Source organism: Salmo salar, chromosome 10, assembly GCF_965601325.2.
Source record: "Salmo salar chromosome 10, fSalSal1, whole genome shotgun sequence".
Classification (NCBI taxonomy): Eukaryota; Metazoa; Chordata; class Actinopteri; order Salmoniformes; family Salmonidae; genus Salmo; species Salmo salar.
The window spans coordinates 87,074,943-87,095,697 of record NC_138300.1 but is presented as its reverse complement, the minus strand read 5'-3'; the positions used below and the strand labels follow the sequence as shown (position 1 = coordinate 87,095,697).

The 20,755-nt window shown below is 44.1% G+C and overlaps 1 protein-coding gene across 2 annotated transcripts; it reads left to right on the top strand.

The window, feature by feature from the left end:
* The first annotated feature begins 334 nt into the window (after positions 1-334).
* Positions 335-19,355, top strand: si:dkey-246g23.4 (monocarboxylate transporter 2). 2 transcript variants are annotated; one of them, XM_014124266.3, is made up of 6 exons: positions 335-506; positions 2,527-2,612; positions 2,957-3,146; positions 8,875-9,018; positions 9,988-10,857; positions 17,961-19,355. In XM_014124266.3, exons 2-6 carry the CDS (start codon positions 2,562-2,564, stop codon positions 18,101-18,103), a joined length of 1,398 nt encoding a protein of 465 aa, XP_013979741.1. In that variant the 5' UTR covers positions 335-506; positions 2,527-2,561; the 3' UTR covers positions 18,104-19,355. The 2 variants fall into 2 exon arrangements, with proteins under 2 accessions (XP_013979741.1, XP_082813343.1); XM_082957217.1 differs by lacking the exon at positions 335-506 and adding an exon at positions 537-555.
* The last annotated feature ends 1,400 nt before the right edge of the window (positions 19,356-20,755 follow it).

Here is a 20,755-nt window from a genome sequence, read left to right as displayed (position 1 = left end):
TTGGTACTGTGGCAGTCCACATGTGGCCTAGCTAGCAACCATGAATCTGTGATCATAACATGTATCTCTGCCAAGTTTGTATGAACCTGAGGATGACAATATCATTTGCCCATACTGATATATATGTACATAATGACCAGCATTGGACTCATTTTTACTGGCTTTATGCAGCAGAGTGAGAGGCTGGTTAAAAAGTAATGGTCACACTGGCCTTATAAACCCCTTATTCCTTTTATAATGCCCCTACTTTATATGAAGTCCTCTGCAGGTGATCTTTGCATGCTCAACTATGTTCATTAACTATATTAGTCCAACTCCTTGTAGAGTGAGGTATTGTAACACCCCCCTCACCCTCTCTGCCCCATCTTTAACCTTTGTATCCTGGCGGAGAGTTAATGTGGTGTCTGTGCTGGTGTGTGGTGTCTGTGCTGGTGAGTGTCAGTGTGATCTTTCTACCTACAGATCGGGACTGACTGAGCCAACCACTCATCAGACCACTATGACAGGTAAACCATCCATACAGTAGCTCTCATACTGTACCTCTGGTAATGGCAGGTCAGTGACTTTTTCAGAGGGTGTATGTTATCTCATAACTCCTGTTGCAACAATTAAAAGTTAAAATTGCAATGTAATATTTCAGCAATTTAAAGTTCTGGCAATATCTCTGGAGTTCAGCGAAGCTGGCACCTATTTCAGATGGCAATAATAATGCTCTGTTGAAGGCTGCACTTCACACATCTGTTGTACTCTGGTGTAGATTACTTAAAGGTCGTGAACAGTGAAACCATGATGTGATGTATGACAGGACTGGATGTTGCAATTTCAATTTGTTTGAGTTCTTTGTGTAGCAGCAAATTTGCTTGAGGCAATCTTACTGCAGCATCGAGCACACATTGCTCGACATAGGCAATTCAAAGAACTGTCAGTAAAAGTTGAGCTCCCCTCCCATTCAGACTATTAGCTCCCCTCCCACTCTTTTCAGACTTCCTGATAGATTGACATGAGAGAAAAAGTACATAAAAATATTATGGGTGATGTTTTGGTCACTCAAAGGCTGTTTTACGTGGGAATCAGCATGACTGTGAGGGAGCTTTATCTCTATCTCTTTTATCTATATACATCAATGATGACGCTCTTGCTGCGGGTGATTCTCTGATCCACCTCTACGCAGACGATACCATTCTGTATACTTCTGGCCCTTCTTTGGATATTGTGTTAACAAACCTCCAAACGAGATTCAATGCCATACAACACTCCTTCCGTGGCCTCCAACTGCTCTTAAATGCAAGTAAAACGAAATGCATGCTCTTTCATCGATTGCTGCCCACACCCGCCCGCCCGACTAGCCCTCCCGACTAGCATCACTACTCTGGACGGTTCTGACTTAGAATATGTGGACAACTACAAATACCTAGGTGTCTGGTTACACTGTAAACTCTCCTTCCAGACTCACATTAAGCATCTCCAATCCAAAATTAAATCTAGAATCGGCTTCCTATTTTGCAACAAAGCCTCCTTCACTCATGCTGCCAAACATACCCTCGTAAAACTGACTAGCCTTCCCTGTAGCTCAGTTGGTAGAGCATGGTGTTTGCAACGCAAGGGTTGTGGGTTCGATTCCCACGGGGGGCCAGCACAGAAAAAAAAAGTATGGTATGTATGAAATTGTATGAAATGTATGCATTCGCTACTGTAAGTCGCTCTGGATAAGAGCGTCTGCTAAAATGCTAAAAGATGTCAAATGTATCCTACCGATCCTTGACTTCGGCAATGTCATTTACAAATTAGCCTGAAACACTCTACTCAGTAAATTGGATGTAGTCTAGCACAGTACCATCTGTTTTGTCACCAAAGCCCCATATACTACCCACCACTGCGACCTGTATGCTCTCGTTGGCTGGCCCTCACTTCATATTCATTGCCAAACCCACTGGCTCCAGGTCATCTATAAGTCTTTGCTAGGTAAAGCCCCACCTTATCTCAGCTCACTGGTCACCATAGCAGCACCCACCCGTAGCACACGCTCCAGAAGGTATATTTCACTGGTCATCCCCAAAGCCAACTCCCCCTTTGGCCGCCTTTCCTTCCAGTTCTCTGCTGCCAATGACTGGAACGAATTGCAAAAATCACTGAAGTTGGAGACTTATATCTTATTTGCCATTATGGTCTACCATAATCATTATGGTCTACCATACCATAATTATATCTTATTTGCCATTATGGCCTTACCTCCCTAATCTTACTACATTTGCACACACTGTATATAGACTTTTCTATTGTGTTTTTGACTCGACTTTTGTTTATCCCATTTGTAACTCTGTGTTGTTTGTGTCGCACTGCTTTGCTTTATGGCCAGGTCGCAGTTGTAAATGAGAACTTGTTCTCAACTGGCCAACTGGGTTAAAAAAAGGTGAAATCCAAAAAACAATAAAAAAAAATGGAGTCACAACAACACCTGTTTAAACAGGATGGACAGATATAAGAACAAATTGATATTATCTTATCTATTACTGTATCTTACCATAGATGCTTGAGAAGAGCCTGTCAGCCTAAGGTTGGAGATGGACTCCCCAGTGAAGAGTGGGACTGTGCGGGAGCGACAACAGCTTACGGTGGGCCCCCCTGTCATGACTTCCGCCGAAGTTGGTGCCTCTCCTGGTTCGGGCGGCGTTCGGCGGTCGACGTCACCGGCTTTCTAGCCTCCACCGATCTACATTTCTTTTTCCATTTGTTTTGTCTGTATTGTACACACCTGGTTCCCATTTCGTTTGAATTATTTCCCTATTTAACCCTCTGGAGCCATCATGGTTTTGTGCGTGTTTATTGTTGTCAGTTGTCTCGTTTATGTGATTCTGGATTTTCGTTCTCCTTGTTGGAGGATTATTTTTGAGTAAAGTTACTATTATTACTCATCTCTGTGTCCTGCGCCTGACTCTGCCTTACCCACATCACCTAGACTCTGACACCCCCTGATGGAGGCTACGGATGGTTCATCCTGCTGGCCTGCTTCCTGGTGTTTGGGCTGACCTTTGGAGTGATCAAGGCCTTCGGAGTGTTCTACATGGAGATCCACAGCTACTTTGAGGCCACAGCAACAGGAACCTCCTGGATTACATCCATCGCTGTGGCAACCATACACTGTGGAGGTGAGAACCTTGTTCGAAGGCAATTAAAACATGATTTGTCCTTGAATTGTCCTTGACTTGTCCAATGAAATCGGACTGTCTTTAAAGTGAAATCTGAGTAAGTTAAACTAGTATTATTCAAGGCAAACGTGGATCAAAATAAAGGCTCCAACTCTTCTGGACATTTCTTTGACTATTTCTACTATACTCATTTCTACTACATGTTTATGTCAGTTTGTTTATGATATCATAGCCGCCATCGATAAAAGACAGTACTGTACAGCCGTCTTCATCGACCTGGCCAAGGCTTTCGACTCTGTCAATCATCGTATTCTTATCGGCAGACTCAAAAGCCTTGGTTTCTCTAATGACTGCCTCACTTGGTTCACTAACTACTTCTCAGATAGAGTTCAGTGTGTCAAATCGGAGGGCCTGTTGTCCGGACCTCTGGCAATCTCTATGGGGGTGCCACAGGGTTAAATTCTCGGGCCGACTCTTTTCTCTGTATATATGGTTGTCGCTCTTGCTGCGGGTGATTCTCTGATCCACCTCTACGCAGACGACACCATTCTCTATACATCTGGCTCTTCTTTGGACACTGTGTTAACAAACCTCCAAACGAACTTCAATGCCATACAACACTCCTTCCGTGGCCTCCAACTGCTCTTAAATGCAAGTAAAACGAAATGCATGCTCTTCAACCGATCGCTGCCCGCACCCACCCGCCTGACTAGCATCACTACTCTGGACGATTTCTGACTTAGAATATGTGTACAACTATAAATACCTAGGTGTCTGGCTAGACTGTAAACTCTCCTTCCAGACTTACATTAAGCATCTCCAATCCAAACATAACCTTGTAAAACTGACTATCCTACCGATCCTTGACTTCGGCGATGTCATTTACAAAATAGCCTCCAACACTCTACTCAGCAAATTGGATGCAGTCTATCACAGTACCATCCGTTTTGTCACCAAAGCCCCATATACTACCCACCACTGCAACCTGTATGCTCTTGTTGGCTGGTCCTTGCTACATATTTGTTGCCAAACCCACTGGCTCCAGGTCATCTATAAGTCTTTGCTAGGTAAAGCTCCGCCTTATCTCAGCTCACTGGTCACCATAGCAACACCCACCCGTAGCACTCGCTCCAACAAGTATATTTCACTGGTCATTCCCAAAGCCAACACCTACTTTGGCCGCCTTTCCTTGCAGTTCTCTGCTGCCAATGACTGGAACGAATTGCAAAAATCACTGAAGTTGGAGACTTATATCTCCCTCACTAACTTTAAGCGTCAGCTGTCAGAGCAGCTTACTGATCGCTGCAGTTGTACACAGCCCATCTGTAAATATGTTTGTTTTACTCCATGTGTAACTCTGTGTTGTTGTATGTGTCGAACTGCTTTGCTTTATCTTGGCCAGGTCGCAATTGTAAATGAGAACTTGTTCTCAACTTGCCTACCTGGTTAAATAAAGGTTAAAAAAAAAAAACTATCCATGACAGTCTTCTGAGATATTAACCACCAGGTGTCAGTATAGGGTTTTAAGCAGCTGACAGCTTTAGCCAGGGTGATGTAGGGACACCTACAGTACCAGTCAAAAGTTTGGACACACCTACTCATTCAAGGGTTTTTCTTTATTTTTACTGTTTTCTACATTGTATAATAATAGTGTAGACATCACAACTTTGAAATAACACGTATGGAATCGTGTAGTAACCAAAGAAGTGTTAAACAAATCAAAATATATTTGAGATTCTCCAAATAGCCACCCATTGCCTTGATGACAGCTTCGCATACTCTTGGCATTCTCTCAATCAGCTTCACCTGGAATGTTTTTCCAACAGTCTTGAAGGAGTTCCCACATATGCTGAGCACTTGTTGGCTGCTTTTCCTTCAGTCTGCGGTCCGACTCATCCCAAACCGTCTCAATTTGGTTGAGTTCGGGGGATTGTGGAGGCCAGGTCATCTGATGCAGCACTCCATCACTCTCCTTTTTGGTTAAAAAGCCCAATGTAGAAAATAGTAAAAATACAGAAAAACCCTTGAATGAGTAGGTGTTCTAAAACTTTTGATCGGTAGTATATATATAACTAGGAATAAAGTGACAGATAATTAACAGTACTAGCAGCGTATATAACGAGTCAAAGTTATTGCAAAAAGCGTCAATGCAGATAGTCAGGGTAGCTATTTGATTAACTATTTAATTAACTATTTAGCAGTCTTATGCATGTTCAGGGTCCTGTTTGATTCCAGACTTGGTGTATTGGTACAGTTTGCCAAGCAGTAACAGAGAGAACAGTCTATGACTTGGGTGGCTGGAGTCGTTGACAATTTTTAGGGACTTCCTCTGACACTGCATGGTATAAAAGTCCTGAATGGAAGGGAGCTTGGACCCCGTGATGTACTGGGCCATCCGCATTACCCTCTATAGCGCCTTGCGGTAGGATACCAAGCCGTTGCCATACCATGTGGTGATGCAGCCAGTAAAGATGCTCTCAATGGTGCAGCTGTAGAACCTTTCGAGGATCTGAGGGCCCATGCCAAATCTTTTCTGCATCCTGAGGGGGGAGAGGCGTTGTCGTGCCCTCTTCACAACTGTGTTGGTGTGTTTGGACCACGATAGATCCTTAGTGATGTGGACACCAAGGAACTTGAAGCTCTCAACCCGCTCCATTGCAGCTCTGTCGATGTGAATGGAGGCATGCTCAACCCTCCGTTTCCTGTGTCCACAATCAACTCCTTTGTCTTGCTGACATTGAGGGAGAGGTTGTTGTCCTGGCACCACACTGCCAAGTTTCTGACCTCCTCCCTATAGGCTGTCTCATCGTCGTCAGTGATCAGGCCTACCACCATTGTGTCGTCGGGTAAACTTAATGATGGTGTTGGAGTCGTGCTTGGCCATGCAGTTGTGGGGTAACAGGGAGTACAGGAGGGGATTAAGAATGCACCCTTAACTTCTTGGTGACAGGGCAGTATTCAGAAATTCAGATGAATCCGTGCACAAATTAAACTGCCTGCTTCTCGGGCCCAGAAGGTCAGATATGCATATTATTAGTAGATTTGGATAGAAAACTGTTTGAATGATGTCTGAGTATAACAGAACTCATATGGCAGGCAAAAACCTGAGAAAAAATCCAACCAGGAAGTGACTTGTAGTTTTTCTATCTAATCCCTATTCAAACTACAGTGTCTGTGGGGTCATTTTGCACTTCCTAAGGCTTCCATTGGCTGTCAACAGCCTTTAGAAACTTGTTTCATGCGTCTACTGTTACTGGGCAGAGAATAGGAGCTCAATCAGTGGACTGCCTGGGAGCAGTGAGTTGTTTACTGCGTGGGCACGCTTGGCGCGCCACTCCTTCTTTTTCCTCTGTAATGAATACGCTATTGTCCGGTTGGAATATTATCGAAGTTTTATGTTAAAAAGACCCTAAGGATTGATTGTAAACATCATTTGACATGTTTCTATGAGCGGTAATGGAACTATTTGACTTTTCATCTCTGGTTTTGCAGTCTCGCGTTATGCCTTTGGATTAGTGATCTGAACGCGCGAACAAAACGGAGGTATTTGGAAATAAATATGGAGTTTTTCGAACAAAAATAACATTTCTTGTGGGAGTCCTGGAAGTGCATTCCGACGAAGATCAGCAAAGGTAAGGGAAGATTTATAATACTAATTCTTTGTTTAGTTGACTCCAGAACTCGGGGGGTAACTGTATAGCTTGCTTTGATGCCTGAGCTCTGTACTCAGAATATTGAAAAATGTGCTTTCGCCGTAAAATGATCTTAAAATCTGACACAGCGGTTGCATTAAGGAGTAGTATATCTATAATTCTTTCAATAACTGTTGGAAATTTTATCAACGTTTATGATGAGTATTTTTGTAAATTGATGTGCTCATTCACCAGGGGTTTTGGTGGGAATACATTTTCTGAACATCACGTGCCAATGTAAAATGGGGTTTATGGATATAAATATGAACTTTATCGAACAAAACATACATGTATTTTGTAACATTGAGTCCTGGGAGTGTCATCTGATGAAGATCATCAAAAGTTGGTGATACATTTTAGCTGTATTTCTGGTTTTTGTGACGCCTCTCCTTGCTTGGAAAATGGCTGTGTGGTTTTTCTTGTCTCGGCACTGTCATAACATAATCTAATGTTATGCTTTCGCTGTAAAGCCTTTTTGAAATCGGACACTGTGGTTAGATTAAGGAGAATCTTATCTTTAAAATGGTGTATAATACTTGTATGCTTGAGAAATTTGAATTATGAGATTTTTGTTGTTTTGAATTTGCCGCCCTGCTATTTCACTGGCTGTTGATAGTGTGTACCGCGGGTGGGACGCTAGCGTCCCAGATGTCCCAGAGAGGTTATGAGGCCCCCATATTGCGGGTCAGCGTGGCAGATATGTTGTTGCCTACCCTCACCACCTGGTGTTGTCCTGTCAGGAAGTCCAGGATCCAGTTGCAGAGGGAGGTGTTCAGTCCCAGGGTCCTTAGCTTAGTAATGAGCTTGGAAGGCACTATGGAATGCTGAGCTGGATAAGGACATCTTCAACAGACCCAACAATCTGTGTTAGTTAAACTAGTTAGTTTTCAAATAGAGTACTAAATGGTTTGTTCTTTATTAACGTTACATTGAAATGCCGGCATGATGCTCTGACTAAGCCATGATCAGATAGTGGACATGGGCATATCGATGCATTATGAATATCTGAGAATGCAGTGTTGGAAGATAGAATGTAATCTATTCTGGAGTAGGATTTATGTCTAGCAGAGTAAAAACAAAATTGTCTAGACATAGTCCTATGTCAGTGAGATTAAAATCCCTGACCAGGTTTCTAAATGCCACCGACACGGGTGTGAAAGCCATTTGAGATTGGTGGCCAAAGTTAATAAAATGGCATTCATATGATCAGAGAAAAATCTGTAATATCTGCCACCAACATGGTTAGATCAAAAAAAAAGTAGGCTCATACTGGGTTGGAGCATGTACTGATATGAAAGCCATTTTCCTATCTGAGATTGCAGTTTTGTTATATGATATCCTACCGTCAGCGCTACCATATTTTCCCAGAACAGTCCATGTTAAACTACGTCTCATGACAACAAGGGAGCCACGAGTTTTGGGATCTACAGAGGATGACACTGCAACATAATGCCTGTTTGCAAATCTTTGGGCATCAGATTATTTTAGGTGGGACTCTTGAATAAATATAACATAAATGTTATGTCTACAAAAGTATCTAAGCAGGCCGCTCGTTTATTTTGGCCATTCATCCCATTAACATTCCATCTTGCTAGCTGTAGTGTTAAGTGATATATTAAAAAGTAATCTTGTGCATGAAATTTGAAGAAAAAGTAAAAATAAATCGCCTAGTCGCCAGACCCCCACCCTAGAAGCACAATTATGTTTTGCTGAAGCTCACCACTCTCATTTCTGACCAGAGCTTTTGGAGTGTGTAATTGATGCCACCTCAGTCAAAGAGTAAAAACCACAAGAAAACAAATCTATAAGAGAAAAAGAGTGTACATGAAGAGCACTAAGATGTGTTGATGAGAAACAGATAAATTAATCAAACTAGTTGCAATCAGATGAGAGTTCAGATTAACAGGATTACAATAGAATATGGAAATGTAATCAGCACTGTAAACTTCACATCAGTTTAGAACTCTTGGCTGCATTTGTCTTTCACAAAGTTTTGATGCTTAGTCTGACTGGTTCTCCTGTGTTTCCCTGTTTAGCCCCCATGGCGTCTGCTCTGAGTGCTCGCTACAGCCACCGGGCCGTGGTGATGATAGGGGGTCTGCTGAGCTGTGTGGGGATGGTGGCTGGGGCTTACGCCCAGAACCTGGTTCAACTTTACATCACTGTTGGGCTCCTAACTGGTAAGTGGTCTGACAGTATAGATACAAACACACATAGATCAGGTATGCAAATTAGTTAGGACCCAAAAAGTGATTAAAAAAATGGCACTTTTTAAAAGTTTTTTGTTGTTGTTGTGAATAACAAGTAGATAATACGCATTTAATTCATCTCAATACTCCTTACTTTCTAAACCACAATAGATAGAGAAAATAGTGTCCTAGGGCAGGGGGAGTTGGGCTTTTTCATCTGCGCTTAAGGTTTGTCATGACATGTAATGTTAATCTCAGTCTCCCCAAACAGGAATACATAGAGCATGATAATTAACATTATTTACATTTATTTTGCCAATTTCCATTTTCTCGGATTCGTTATTCCAGGTTTGGGATTTTTCCCTATTTTCTTCTGTTTTTCACTCTCAAAAACATACTTTTTTAAATAGAAAAACAACCATATTTGATATTATAAGTCAACAAGAATGCTTAAACTAAATCACTTTTGAGGTCTGGGGAGGGGGGGGGGGGTGGTGAAGGTGTAGTTGACCTTTAATTCAACTGTGCACCAGCTAGAGACCATTGAGTTTGGCTAGCGCTAGATGTCTGTAGCGGTTCTTGTAGCGGTGTTTCATGTGATGGGAAGAGTTTGCAAAACAAATGCCCACCCGATGATACAAATCATCATGATGTCATTCTGCCAGGTAGGCCTAGTCACCATTTCATTGAGAAGGTTTTATGGGAAAGCCTTTTTAGAAATGACTGTTTAGGCATGCTAACTGGCTACACAACATCACACAGGCGCATTGAAACAGACGTTACTTCTTCAGAAAGTTGAAGGACATACGAATCATTGATGCATTCTGTTCATGATTTATGAGAACTGACTGCAATTTAACTATGTTTCTAATAAGTTCAACCCCCCAATCCCAATCTTTCCTTAAATTAATTATTTCTCCAGTCCCACATACAGTGCTGTGGTCTTTACTTGCCCTGTAGGTTTTGGTTATGCCCTGACCTGGACCCCCACAGTGACCATGGTGGGCTGGTATTTTGAGAAGAGGAGGCCCATGGCCAACGCCTTGGCCAGCGCTGGAGAGTGCATCATCACCTTCCTGTTTACTCCCCTGTTCCAGCTGCTGGTGGACCACTACTCCTGGAGGGGGGCCATGCTAGTGCTGGGGGGCCTGCAGCTCAACCTGTGTGTTTGTGGGATGTTACTGCGCCCCCTGAACACCCCCACTAAGCTGCCTCCCAAGGAGGTCAGAGAGGAGGAAGGAGACTTGCCGTTGGATGCCTTATCCCAGACTAAATCCAGCTCTGAGGGGACAGTGGAGGGGACAGGTAAGGCCCAAGCCCAGAAGGCCAGAAAGGCTGAGCTATGGAGCAAAGTCCAGCGCTACGTGGACTACACACTCATCACCAACCCCCGCTTCATGGTCTACTCCATGTTCGGAGTGTTTGCTGCTTTGGGCTTTTTTGCCCCGGCCCTCTTCCTTGTGCCCTATGCCCGGAGCCAGGGAGTAGAGGAGTACCAGGCAACTGCCCTCATGTCCATCTCAGCAGTTCTGGACCTGACGGGCCGGGTGTTCTTCGGCTGGGTGGCCAACCTGCGTCTAGTGGAGATGGTGCAGCAGCTGACTGCCACTGTGATCTTGCTGGGTATAGTCCTGCTGCTGTGTCCCCTCGCCTCCTCCTTCCTTGAGCTGGCTGCCTTCAGTTCAGCCTATGGCCTGGTGTACGGGGCCACCGTCTCCATCCACATCACCGTGCTGGCTGAGGTGGTAGGCGTGCAGCGGCTGGGGAGTGCCCTCGGCTTCTTCATGCTCATCCGCAGCAGCGGTGGCCTCCTGGGGCCGCCCATCGCAGGTGAGCTCATCTGTCATTAGCTCAAGGGTATTCTCTATGACCTTGTCTCTGCAATTCCAAAAGTCATTTGCTTATAGAAAATGTAACCTTGAGTTATGAACCGTGTGATTATTGTAACCATGTTCTGGTTTTAATTGAACATCACTTCATGTAGCTAACCATTAAGGGATTTGAGCTCTTCCTTCGAATGGTCATCCTCCAGTAGATGATGGTTTTTACTAACATTCATATACAGAGATCCTATATTCAGAGACTGTGCACAAATATATATCATTGTGCTTTACAGTTAATTTCACGGGCTATTGACCCCATAATAAATGTATTTCTCTGGGATGGGTTTCCTCTCCATTGACTTCCTCTTCTAACACACACACTCCGCTCCAGCTCTTTGTCTGAATGTTAAATAATGTTTCACAGACCATGATTCTTCAAAGACCTTGTGAACAACTGCACTCACAACATTGGGTAAAAATATAAATAGCAAAGGTACTCTTAAATGTTAACTCTGTTGGATCACAGTCCAAAAACACACAATACAACATAGTGGAAGAATACTAACAGTATAGACGTGCCCCACTGCCTTCAGAAAAGCTCTGATAACCATAGCATTTGGAGTTGATTACTGAGGTGGTAATATTTTGCCCCTCTGGTCTAAACAATAGCAGTAAATATAGGCTGCCAAATCAGGGCTTGGCTTAGCACCACACAGCTCGGGGCATGCCAGAAAGTGTTTTGTCTCAGAGCACCTTCAACACTACATCAAGTGGAAAAACCTCTTATGTCAAACTCTGGCCCCGTCACCCAAGAAAAAACATGACTTTAATTGTGGCTATAGCTATTCCAGGAGACAATTAACTGAGTTTATAATTTTCCTGTCAGTAATAGAGAAGAGACGTGAGTTGTTGAAGTTGGAGAGGCTGGATTTCAGGAGGAAGGAATGTAGTTCTCACTGTATCATAACGATCCGTGTAATTGCTTTGTAAATTAATGTAGGCCTGATCCAGTTTGTAAGAGGGAACCATATTGTTTCTCGGCCAGAGTTGAGTTCCACCCAGTTGCCGCTGGTCCTTTCTCTCTTTCTCCATTACTCCTTCCTCTGATTAAACACTACTGCTGAGAGAGAGAGAGAGAGAGAGAGAGAGGGAGGGGGAGAGGGGCTTAGCAGAGAGACTACAGCCCAGGGATCATTATCAACACAATGAAAGCTCTTTGGATTAGCATGATATCAAAATATCAGATCACCAAATTCTGTTTCAAGTTCATTTACAAGGCTATTTTAAGATACAGAAAATTTAGCTAAATCAAAGTTTTATGTTGATTATCCCTTCCCTTATGTTCTGGGGAAATTTGACCCGGAAAAGAGTTTGAAATCACTAAAATACTATTTTAAGCAATTTTTCCACCAATTCAAATTTTATTTGTCACATACACATGGTTAGCAGATGTTAATGCGAGTGTAGCGAAATGCTTGTGCTTCTAGTTCCGACCATGCAGTAATATCTAACAAGTAATCTAACAATTTCACAACTACCTTATACACACAAGTGTAAAGGAATGAATAAGAATATGTACATACAGATATATGAATGAGCGATGGCCGAACAGCATAGGCAAGATGCAGTAGATGGTATAGAGTACAGTATATACATATGATATGAGTAATATAGGGTATGTAAACATTATATAAAGTGGCATTGTTTAAAGTGGCTAGTGATACATTTATTACATCAATTTTTCATTAATAAAGAGGCTAGAGATGAGTCAGTATGTTGGCAGCAGCCACTCAAAGTTAGTGAGGGCTGTTTAACAGTCTGATGGCCTTGAGACAGAAGCTGTTTTTCAGTCTCTCGGTCCTCGCTTTGATGCACCTGTACTGACATCACCTTCTGGATGATAGTAGGGTGAACAGGCAGTGGCTCAGGTGGTTGTCCTTGATGATCTTTTTGGCCTTCCTGTGACATCGGGTGGTGTATGTGTGCTGGAGGGCAGGTAGTTTGCCCCCGGTGATGCGTTGTGCAGACCTCACTACCCTCTGGAGAGCCTTACGGTTGTGGGCGGAGCAGTTGCCGTACCAGGCGGTGATACAGCTCGACAGGGTGCTCTCGATTGTGCATCTGTAAAAGTTTCTGAGTGTTTTTGGTGACAAGCCGAATTTCTTCAGCCTCCTGAGGTTGAAGAGGCGCTGTTGCGCCTTCTTCACCACGCTGTCTGTGTGGGTAGATCATTTCAGTTTGTCTGTGATGTGTACACCGAGGAACTTAAAAATGTCCAACTTCTCCACTACTGTCCCGTCGATGTGGATAGGGGGCTGCTACCTCTGCTGTTTCCTGAAGTCCACGATCATCTCCTTTGTTTTGTTGACATTGAGTGTGAGATTATTTTCCTGACACCACACTCCGAGGGCCCTCATCTCCTCCCTGTAGACCGTCTCGTCGTTGCTGGTAACCAAGCCTACCACTGTAGTGTCGTCTGCAAACTTGATGATTGAGTTGGAGGTGTGCATGGCCACGCAGTCATTGGTGAACAGGGAGTACAGGAGAGGGCTGAGAACGCACCCTTGTGGGGCAACAGTGTTGAGGATCAGCGGGGTGGAGATGTTGTTTCCTACCCTCACCACCTGGGGGCGAGGGTAGGAAGTCCAGGAGGTCCAGGACCCAGTTTCACAGGGTAGGGTCGAGACCCCGGGTCTCAAGCTTAATGACGAGTTTGGAGGTTACTATGGTGTTAAATGCTGAGCTGTAGTCGATGAACAGCGTTCTTACATAGGTATTCCTCTTGTCCAGATGGGTTAGGGTAGTGTGCAGCGTGATTGCGATTGCGTCGTCTGTGGACCTATTGGGGCGGTAAGCAAATTGGAGTGGGTCTAGGGTGTCAGGTAGGGTGGAGGTGATATGGTCCTTGACTAATCTCTCAAAGCACTTCATGATGATGGAAGTGAGTGCTACGGGGCGATAGCCATTTAGCTCAGTTACCTTTGCTTTCTTAGGGACAGGAGCAATGGTGGCCCTCTTGAAGCATGTAGGAACTGCAGACTGGGATAAGGATTGATTGAATATGTCCGTGAACACACCAGCCAGCTGGTCTGCGCATGCTCTGAGGATGCGGCTGGGGGTGCCGTCTGGGCCGGCAGCCTTGCGAGGGTTAACTTTTAAATGCGTTTAAATGTTTTACTCACGTTAGCTGCAGTGAAGAAGAGCCCGCAGGTTTTGGTAGCGGGCCGTGTCAGTGGCACTGTATTGTCCTCAAAGTGAACAAAGAAGTTGTTTAGTTTGTCTGGGAGCAAGACATTGTGGTCCGCGATGGGGCTAGTTTTCCTTTTGTAGTCCGTGGTTGACTGTAGACCCTGCCACATGCCTCTTGTGTCTGAGCCGTTGAATTGCGACTCTACTTTGTCTCTATACTGACGCTTAGCTTGTTTGATTGCCTTGCGGAGGGAATAGCTACACTGTTTGTATTCGGGCATGTTTCCGGTCACATTGCCCTGATTAAAAGCAGTGGTTTGCGCTTTCAGTTTTGCGCGAATGCTGCCATCAATAAACGGTTTCTGGTTGGGGAAGGTTTTATTGCTAATAAACTTGCTCACCGAATCAGCGTATTCATCAATGTTATTGTCCGATGCTATGCGGAACATATCCCAGTCCACGTGATCGAAGCAATCTTGAAGCGTGGAATCCGATTGGTTGGACCAGCATTGAACAGACCTGAGCACGGGTGCTGCCATCAATCCACGGTTTCTGGTTGGGGAAGGTTTTATTGCTAATAAACTTGCTCACCGAATCAGCGTATTCATCAATGTTATTGTCCGATGCTATGCGGAACATATCCCAGTCCACGTGATCGAAGCAATCTTGAAGCGTGGAATCTGATTGGTTGGACCAGCGTTGAACAGACCTGAGCACGGGTGCTGCCATCAATCCACGGTTTCTGGTTGGGGAAGGTTTTATTGCTAATAAACTTGCTCACCGAATCAGCGTATTCATCAATGTTATTGTCCGATGCTATGCGGAACATATCCCAGTCCACGTGATCGAAGCAATCTTGAAGCGTGGAATCCGATTGGTTGGACCAGTGTTGAACAGACCTGAGCACGGGTGCTTCCTGTTTTAGTTTCTGTCTTTAGGCTGGGAGCAACAAAATGGAGTCATGGTCAGATTTTCCGAAAGGAGGGCGGGGAAGGGCTTTGTATGCGTCGCGGAAGTTAGAATAACAATGATCCGGGGTTTTGCTAAAATTTAGGGAGATTTGTTTTCAGATTAGCCTTGTTAAAATCCCCAGCTACAATATGGGGATAGGATATGTGGTTTCCAGTTTACATAGAGTCAATTGAAGTTCTTTCAGGGCCGTCTATGTGTCTGCTTGGGGGGTATATACACGACTGTGATTATGATCGGAGAGAATTCTCTTGGTAGATAATGCGGTCGGCATTTGATTGTAAGGAATTCTAGGTCAGGTGAACAAAAGGACTTGAGTTCCTGAATGTTGTTATGATCACACCACGTCTCGTTAATCATAAGGCATACACCCCCACCCTTCTTCTTACCAGAGAGATGTTTGTTTCTGTCGGCGCGATGCGTGAAGAAACCAGGTGGCTGTACCGACTCTGATGACGTATCCCGAGTGAGCCATGTTTCCGTGAAACAAAGAACGTTACAATCTCTTATGTCTCTCTGGAAGGCAACCCTTGCTCAGATTTCATCTACCTTGTTGTCAAGAGACTGCACATTGGCGAGTAGTATGCTTGGGAGCGGTGCGCGATGTGCCCATCTACAGAGCCTGACCAGAAGGCCGCTGCGTCTGCCCCTTCTGCGGCGCTGTTGTTTTGTGTCGCCGGCTGGGATCCGATCCATTGTCCTGGGTGGTGGACCAAACAGAGGATCCGCTTCGGGAAAGTCGTATTCCTGGTTATAATGTTGGTGAGTTGACGTTGCTCTTATATCCAATAGTTCCTCCCGACTGTTTATAATAAAACTTAAGATTTCCTGGGGTAACAATGTAAGAAATAACACATATAAAAAAAACAAAATACTGCATAGTTTCCTAGGAACGCGAAGCGAGGCGGTCATCTCTGTCGGCGCCGGAAGTAGCGACCCTTCTAAACTCAGCAAAAAAAGAAACGTCCTCTCACTGTCAACTGCGTTTATTTTCAGCAAACTTAACATGTGTAAATATTTGTATGAACATAACAAGATTCAACAACTGAGACATAAACTGAACAAGTTCCACAGACATGTGACTAACAGAAATGGAATAATGTGTCCCTGAACAAAGGGGGGAGGTCCTAGCCCTCACCCTCCGATCCAACGGGTCCCAGACGTGCTCAATGGGATTGCGATCCAGGCTCTTTGCTGGCCATGGCAGAACACTGACATTCCCGTCTTGCAGGAAATCACGCACAGAACGAGCAGTATGGCTGGTGGCATTGTCATGTCAGGATGAGCCTGAAACCCCACATCTTTAAGGAATACGTGGGATAGGATAAAGTAATCCTTTATCCTATCCCAGGTATTCCTTAAAGAGGTGGGGTTTCAGGTGTCTCTGGAAGGTGGTGATTGACTCCGCTGTCCTGGCGTCGTGAGGGAGCTTGTTCCACCATTGGGGTGCCAGAGCAGCGAACAGTTTTGACTGGGCTGAACGGGAACTGTGCTTCCGCAGAGGTAGGGAGGCGAGCAAGCCAGAGGTGGATGAACGCAGTGCCCTTCTTTGGGTGTAGGGACTGATCGGAGCCTGAAGGTACGGAGGTGCCGTTCCCTTCACAGCTCCGTAGGCAAGCACCATGGTCTTGTAGCAGATGCGAGCTTCAACTGGTAGCCAGTGGAGTGTGCGGAGGAGCGGGGTGATGTGAGAGAACTTGGGAAGGTTGAACACCAGACGTTTTATTGCTGAGTTTACTTTCCTAAGTATGTATCTCAAGCTTGTAAAACACGTTATATATATATATATATATAATAATGTGTGTATATTTCCCTATGATGCTCAGATGTTGAGCAACACAGATCTGAATTTGACCCACAATTTCACCTTGGTCTATATAACATTTGAGCAGTGTGTCCTAGAAACACGCTGCTTACTGAACAGGAATGTTGCAACCATTGTCACGACTTCCACCGACGGTGGCTTCTCTCCCTGTTCGGGCGGCGCTCTGCGGTCGTTGTCGCCGGTCTACTAGCTGCCACCGATCCTTTTTCCTTTTCGTTTGGTTTTGTCTGTCTTGTGTGTCACCTGTGTCTAGTTTAGGTCAGTAGTGGGGTATTTATTCTCGCCCTACCTGTTTGTTGTTGTGCGGGATTGTTTGTTATCTGTCATTGGTTTGGGTTGCATTTATATTTGTTCGGTTAAGACTTATGTATTTTTCTGGACTGTGTTCCAGGGCATTTCGTTGGGCTACTGTTGGTCCTGTTCCCATTCTATGGTTGGACTCGTGAATAAACGCCTTATCTATATTTTTACTCTCCTGCGCCTGACTTCACACCCACCTCTCCTAGGGAGCTGTTGACAACCATGCTGATCACATAGATATACGTTTGATTTCCCTATGATGCTCAGAAGCTGAGCAACACTGATCTGAATCCAATTTTAAGTCAATTTGACCTTGACCTTTGTGCTAGAGACTAACGGTCTTATGTACAGTAAAGATCTATCCATGATGATCATAAGGATATAAGTATGTTTCCCTGTGATATTCAAAGGGATAGTGATCTGATGTTTGTCAAGAAATAATTTGAATAATTTATGACTTTGGTACAGTAATCAAACATTTAGCAAAAAGAATTGAACAGCTGGTCTATCAACTCAGGGGAAAAAGGACATTCTCAGCTACCGGAAAATACATTTTAGGAGGTTAAAATCATACATTTTATGAGCTTGATTACTTACTGTACGGGTCAAATTGACCCGGAACATGAACGGTGTAGGCCGAATCGAACATAAAGGAAGAGTTAAAAGCAAGATATGGGTTGGCCTGTGGTGTTCTTAAACAGCTTAGTGTGTGGCAATAGCAGCAATCCTTAGTGAGGGGAACAAATTCCTTATATCCCATAATTATGGAAGATGACTATACATGCATGGACATGGTAATAATTGTGTCCCATCTTTTATTCACCCAGGATTCCTTATAGACAAAATGAGTGACTATGGGACAGGCTTCCTCATGGCAGGCGTGGCCCTCATCGTCTCTGCCCTCTTCCTGCTCCTGCTGCACCAGATGAACCGCAGGGCTCAGGGGTCAGCCAGGAAGGGACATGTATGATTCGCCTATGGACAGCCAGAAGGGGGAGGAGCTGTGGAAGTGGACAGTAGACAGCAAAAAGGACTGTACAGACTGGCAGTACGAGGATGGAGATTGTCTTTGTAACTGTAGGTGAGAGAATGAGGTGAAGAGGAGAGAAGACAGGGGGGCTAGGTCAAAGGGAGCTTCCTGAGTCCAACAATGCTGAACAGACAAGGACCTCAACAGAATAGTGACAATCACATTCCTTCTTCTAAAGATTTATCATCTAAACTGTTTCTGCAGAAACTAGTGCCTTATTCACTCTCACAGCACTGGCAGACGGCTCTTTTCTTCACAGAGTTTAAATGAGCTAATAAGGAAAACTCTACCAGATGGCCTCAAGTATCACAACAACTATGCAGTGATTCACTTTTGACTCACTATAAAACATAAAATGTGATAATGACCAAAAAGGTGCAATCCTCCACAACAATGCTTTGTAGGACATGTGTAGTGCATCTGATACGACTCATTCAAATAGCGGGGACAAGTTTGATAACACTTACTCCCTCTAGTGGAGCTTAGAGGTATTTTAAAGTAGAGTCTATGGCTAAACTCAGTTGGGGATCATGTCTGAATATATTTATTGCTGGAGCTGGCACTGACTCAAATTAGTTAGATAATGAGTTTAGCAGTTGTAAATAGTTTAGTGGATCAGTAGTAATAGGGGGAATAACCTTTGCAGTAGTAAATTGTAAAAGCTACAGCTGAACAAATATGTACATACACATTAACTCATTGTCATCCTCCCAACATGGGACATTTAAGGGGAAATTAGATTGTGTACTGTGAAACATTGCTCACAAAGGCAACAAATTAAGTGCTTTCCATTTTCTCTGCTCTACAATGTTTTTTGCAAAATATACATAAGATAAGTAAACTCCACAAAACTGCAATAACACAGGCACTCTGATAAAAAATCTTACCCCTGGAATAACACAAGTAAGCCTAAATAAACTAGTCACCTTCCATAAATCTGGAATAATAAACTAGAAACTGAGGTTTAGCTAAAGTCAGCTGTTCCATAAACACTTGCTTGGGAATCTCCCACCACATGCAAACAAACACACACATGCACGCACGTACAAAGGCATACCGTCACGTACACATGCATGTACGCACACACACCAGGACCCTTTGAGTGCGTAAAATGGCCGACTGCCAAGTGATAAAGCCCACCTATCATCTTTTACAGAAGACTACCAGATCAAATAAACAAATTACCACAGCATTTCCGTCCCATGGAACTACAACTCCTATTCTCTGTTTTAAGTGTCCGTTTCATCTTTTGATCACTTTCCAGTCTAAACTATCTAAACACACATCTCCCTTTCTTGTTTGAGCATATTGTATGCATTGTAAAAATACATGTTGATACTGTATCAGGCAAACATTCTTCAAGGTCCGACATGTGAAAACGTTTCTGAGCATCATATTTCCTCATTCAACTACACAAGCCCTCAGTGCTGTTCTGGAACAAATGGTACAGTAGACTTCTACGGCAAATTAAGATAACTGTGGGAATCCGCTTGAATGCATACAGCCGCTGAAAGATATAGCGTGACACATATGCTTAAGTTATTATGAAGGGATGGAAAAAGTAGGAAAAATAAAGTTCTCACCTACAGGCCTCCTGCCTTGTCATTACAGGGAGAGAGGAGAGAATGATACCTTGGGAATGTGGGACATGGGACCTCAGGTGACCTCAGACTTCAACTCTTATAAAGCAGGAAGACCGAGTCCTTTGGAGCCCTAAAGAACTCTATAGGATCTCCGATTCATCTCCCCTCCCATTCCCCCCAGTCCCTACCACATCCCCAACCCAAACCAACCCCCCTTCACTTTGACCTCACTGTTGGACTCCTGGGAAGAATGTCGCTATAGTAACTACAAGTTTAAATGTTTGCTTTGACCATGCTTTCAGGGGTCACATTGTGGAATTCCGGGCAGCTACCTGAGTTCAAAGGGCCCCCGGCTGAAGCTGTAGCTGTAGTGTGAGGGGAGAGAGGGACGGCTGGAGGCAGAGAGAGAGAGAGAGGGGAAGGAAAAGCAGGGGCAGAGTGAGGTTTGAGGAATGAAGGAAAAGTCAGAAACAGACAGAGAAGTTGGTAAGGAGATGAAAGGGGGAAATGATGTAGGGGAAAAAGGTGCACAGAAAGGGAGGAAGGTTAATAAGGCGGAGGGTGAAAATGGTAGGTAGAGGCCTAGGTTAAAGGGGGAAAAGGATACTCCTCCAGCCCAGTGTGGATGGCTCCCTCTCTCCCTGGGGGTGGAAGGGCGGCACTGATTGAGGGAGGTCATGGGGAAATTGTCCTAATGAGTTGTGATTGGGCCAGCTGCAGGGGGTTAGGATAACGAGCTGCTACAAGTACAAAGACCCTCCCAGATGAGCAGTTTAAGACCAGCTTTAGTGTCTTTCATTAGTCAACTTGGGGGCAGTGTTCTAAACAAAGTTGTAAAAGTTCTAAAACACTAAAGTTCTAAATCCTAGACTCAAAGTGAATAAAGACTGACAACTAAACAATCTTGAAAGCCAAGTTGAAAAACTATTATTTGAGTTTAACCATGATGTTGTACAACCATTCTAGTCCGTAAATCATGGTTTCAGTGGAATATATATTTTGGCTTCAA

Coding starts and splice junctions, on each gene's coding strand:
- si:dkey-246g23.4 (XM_014124266.3), top strand. CDS start 2,562: ATGGACTCCCCAGTGAAGAGTGGGACTGTGCGGGAGCGACAACAGCTT. Junction 2,613..2,956: donor GGGAGCGACAACAGCTTACG/GTGGGCCCCCCT, acceptor CACATCACCTAG/ACTCTGACACCCCCTGATGG. Junction 3,147..8,874: donor GGCAACCATACACTGTGGAG/GTGAGAACCTTG, acceptor TTCCCTGTTTAG/CCCCCATGGCGTCTGCTCTG.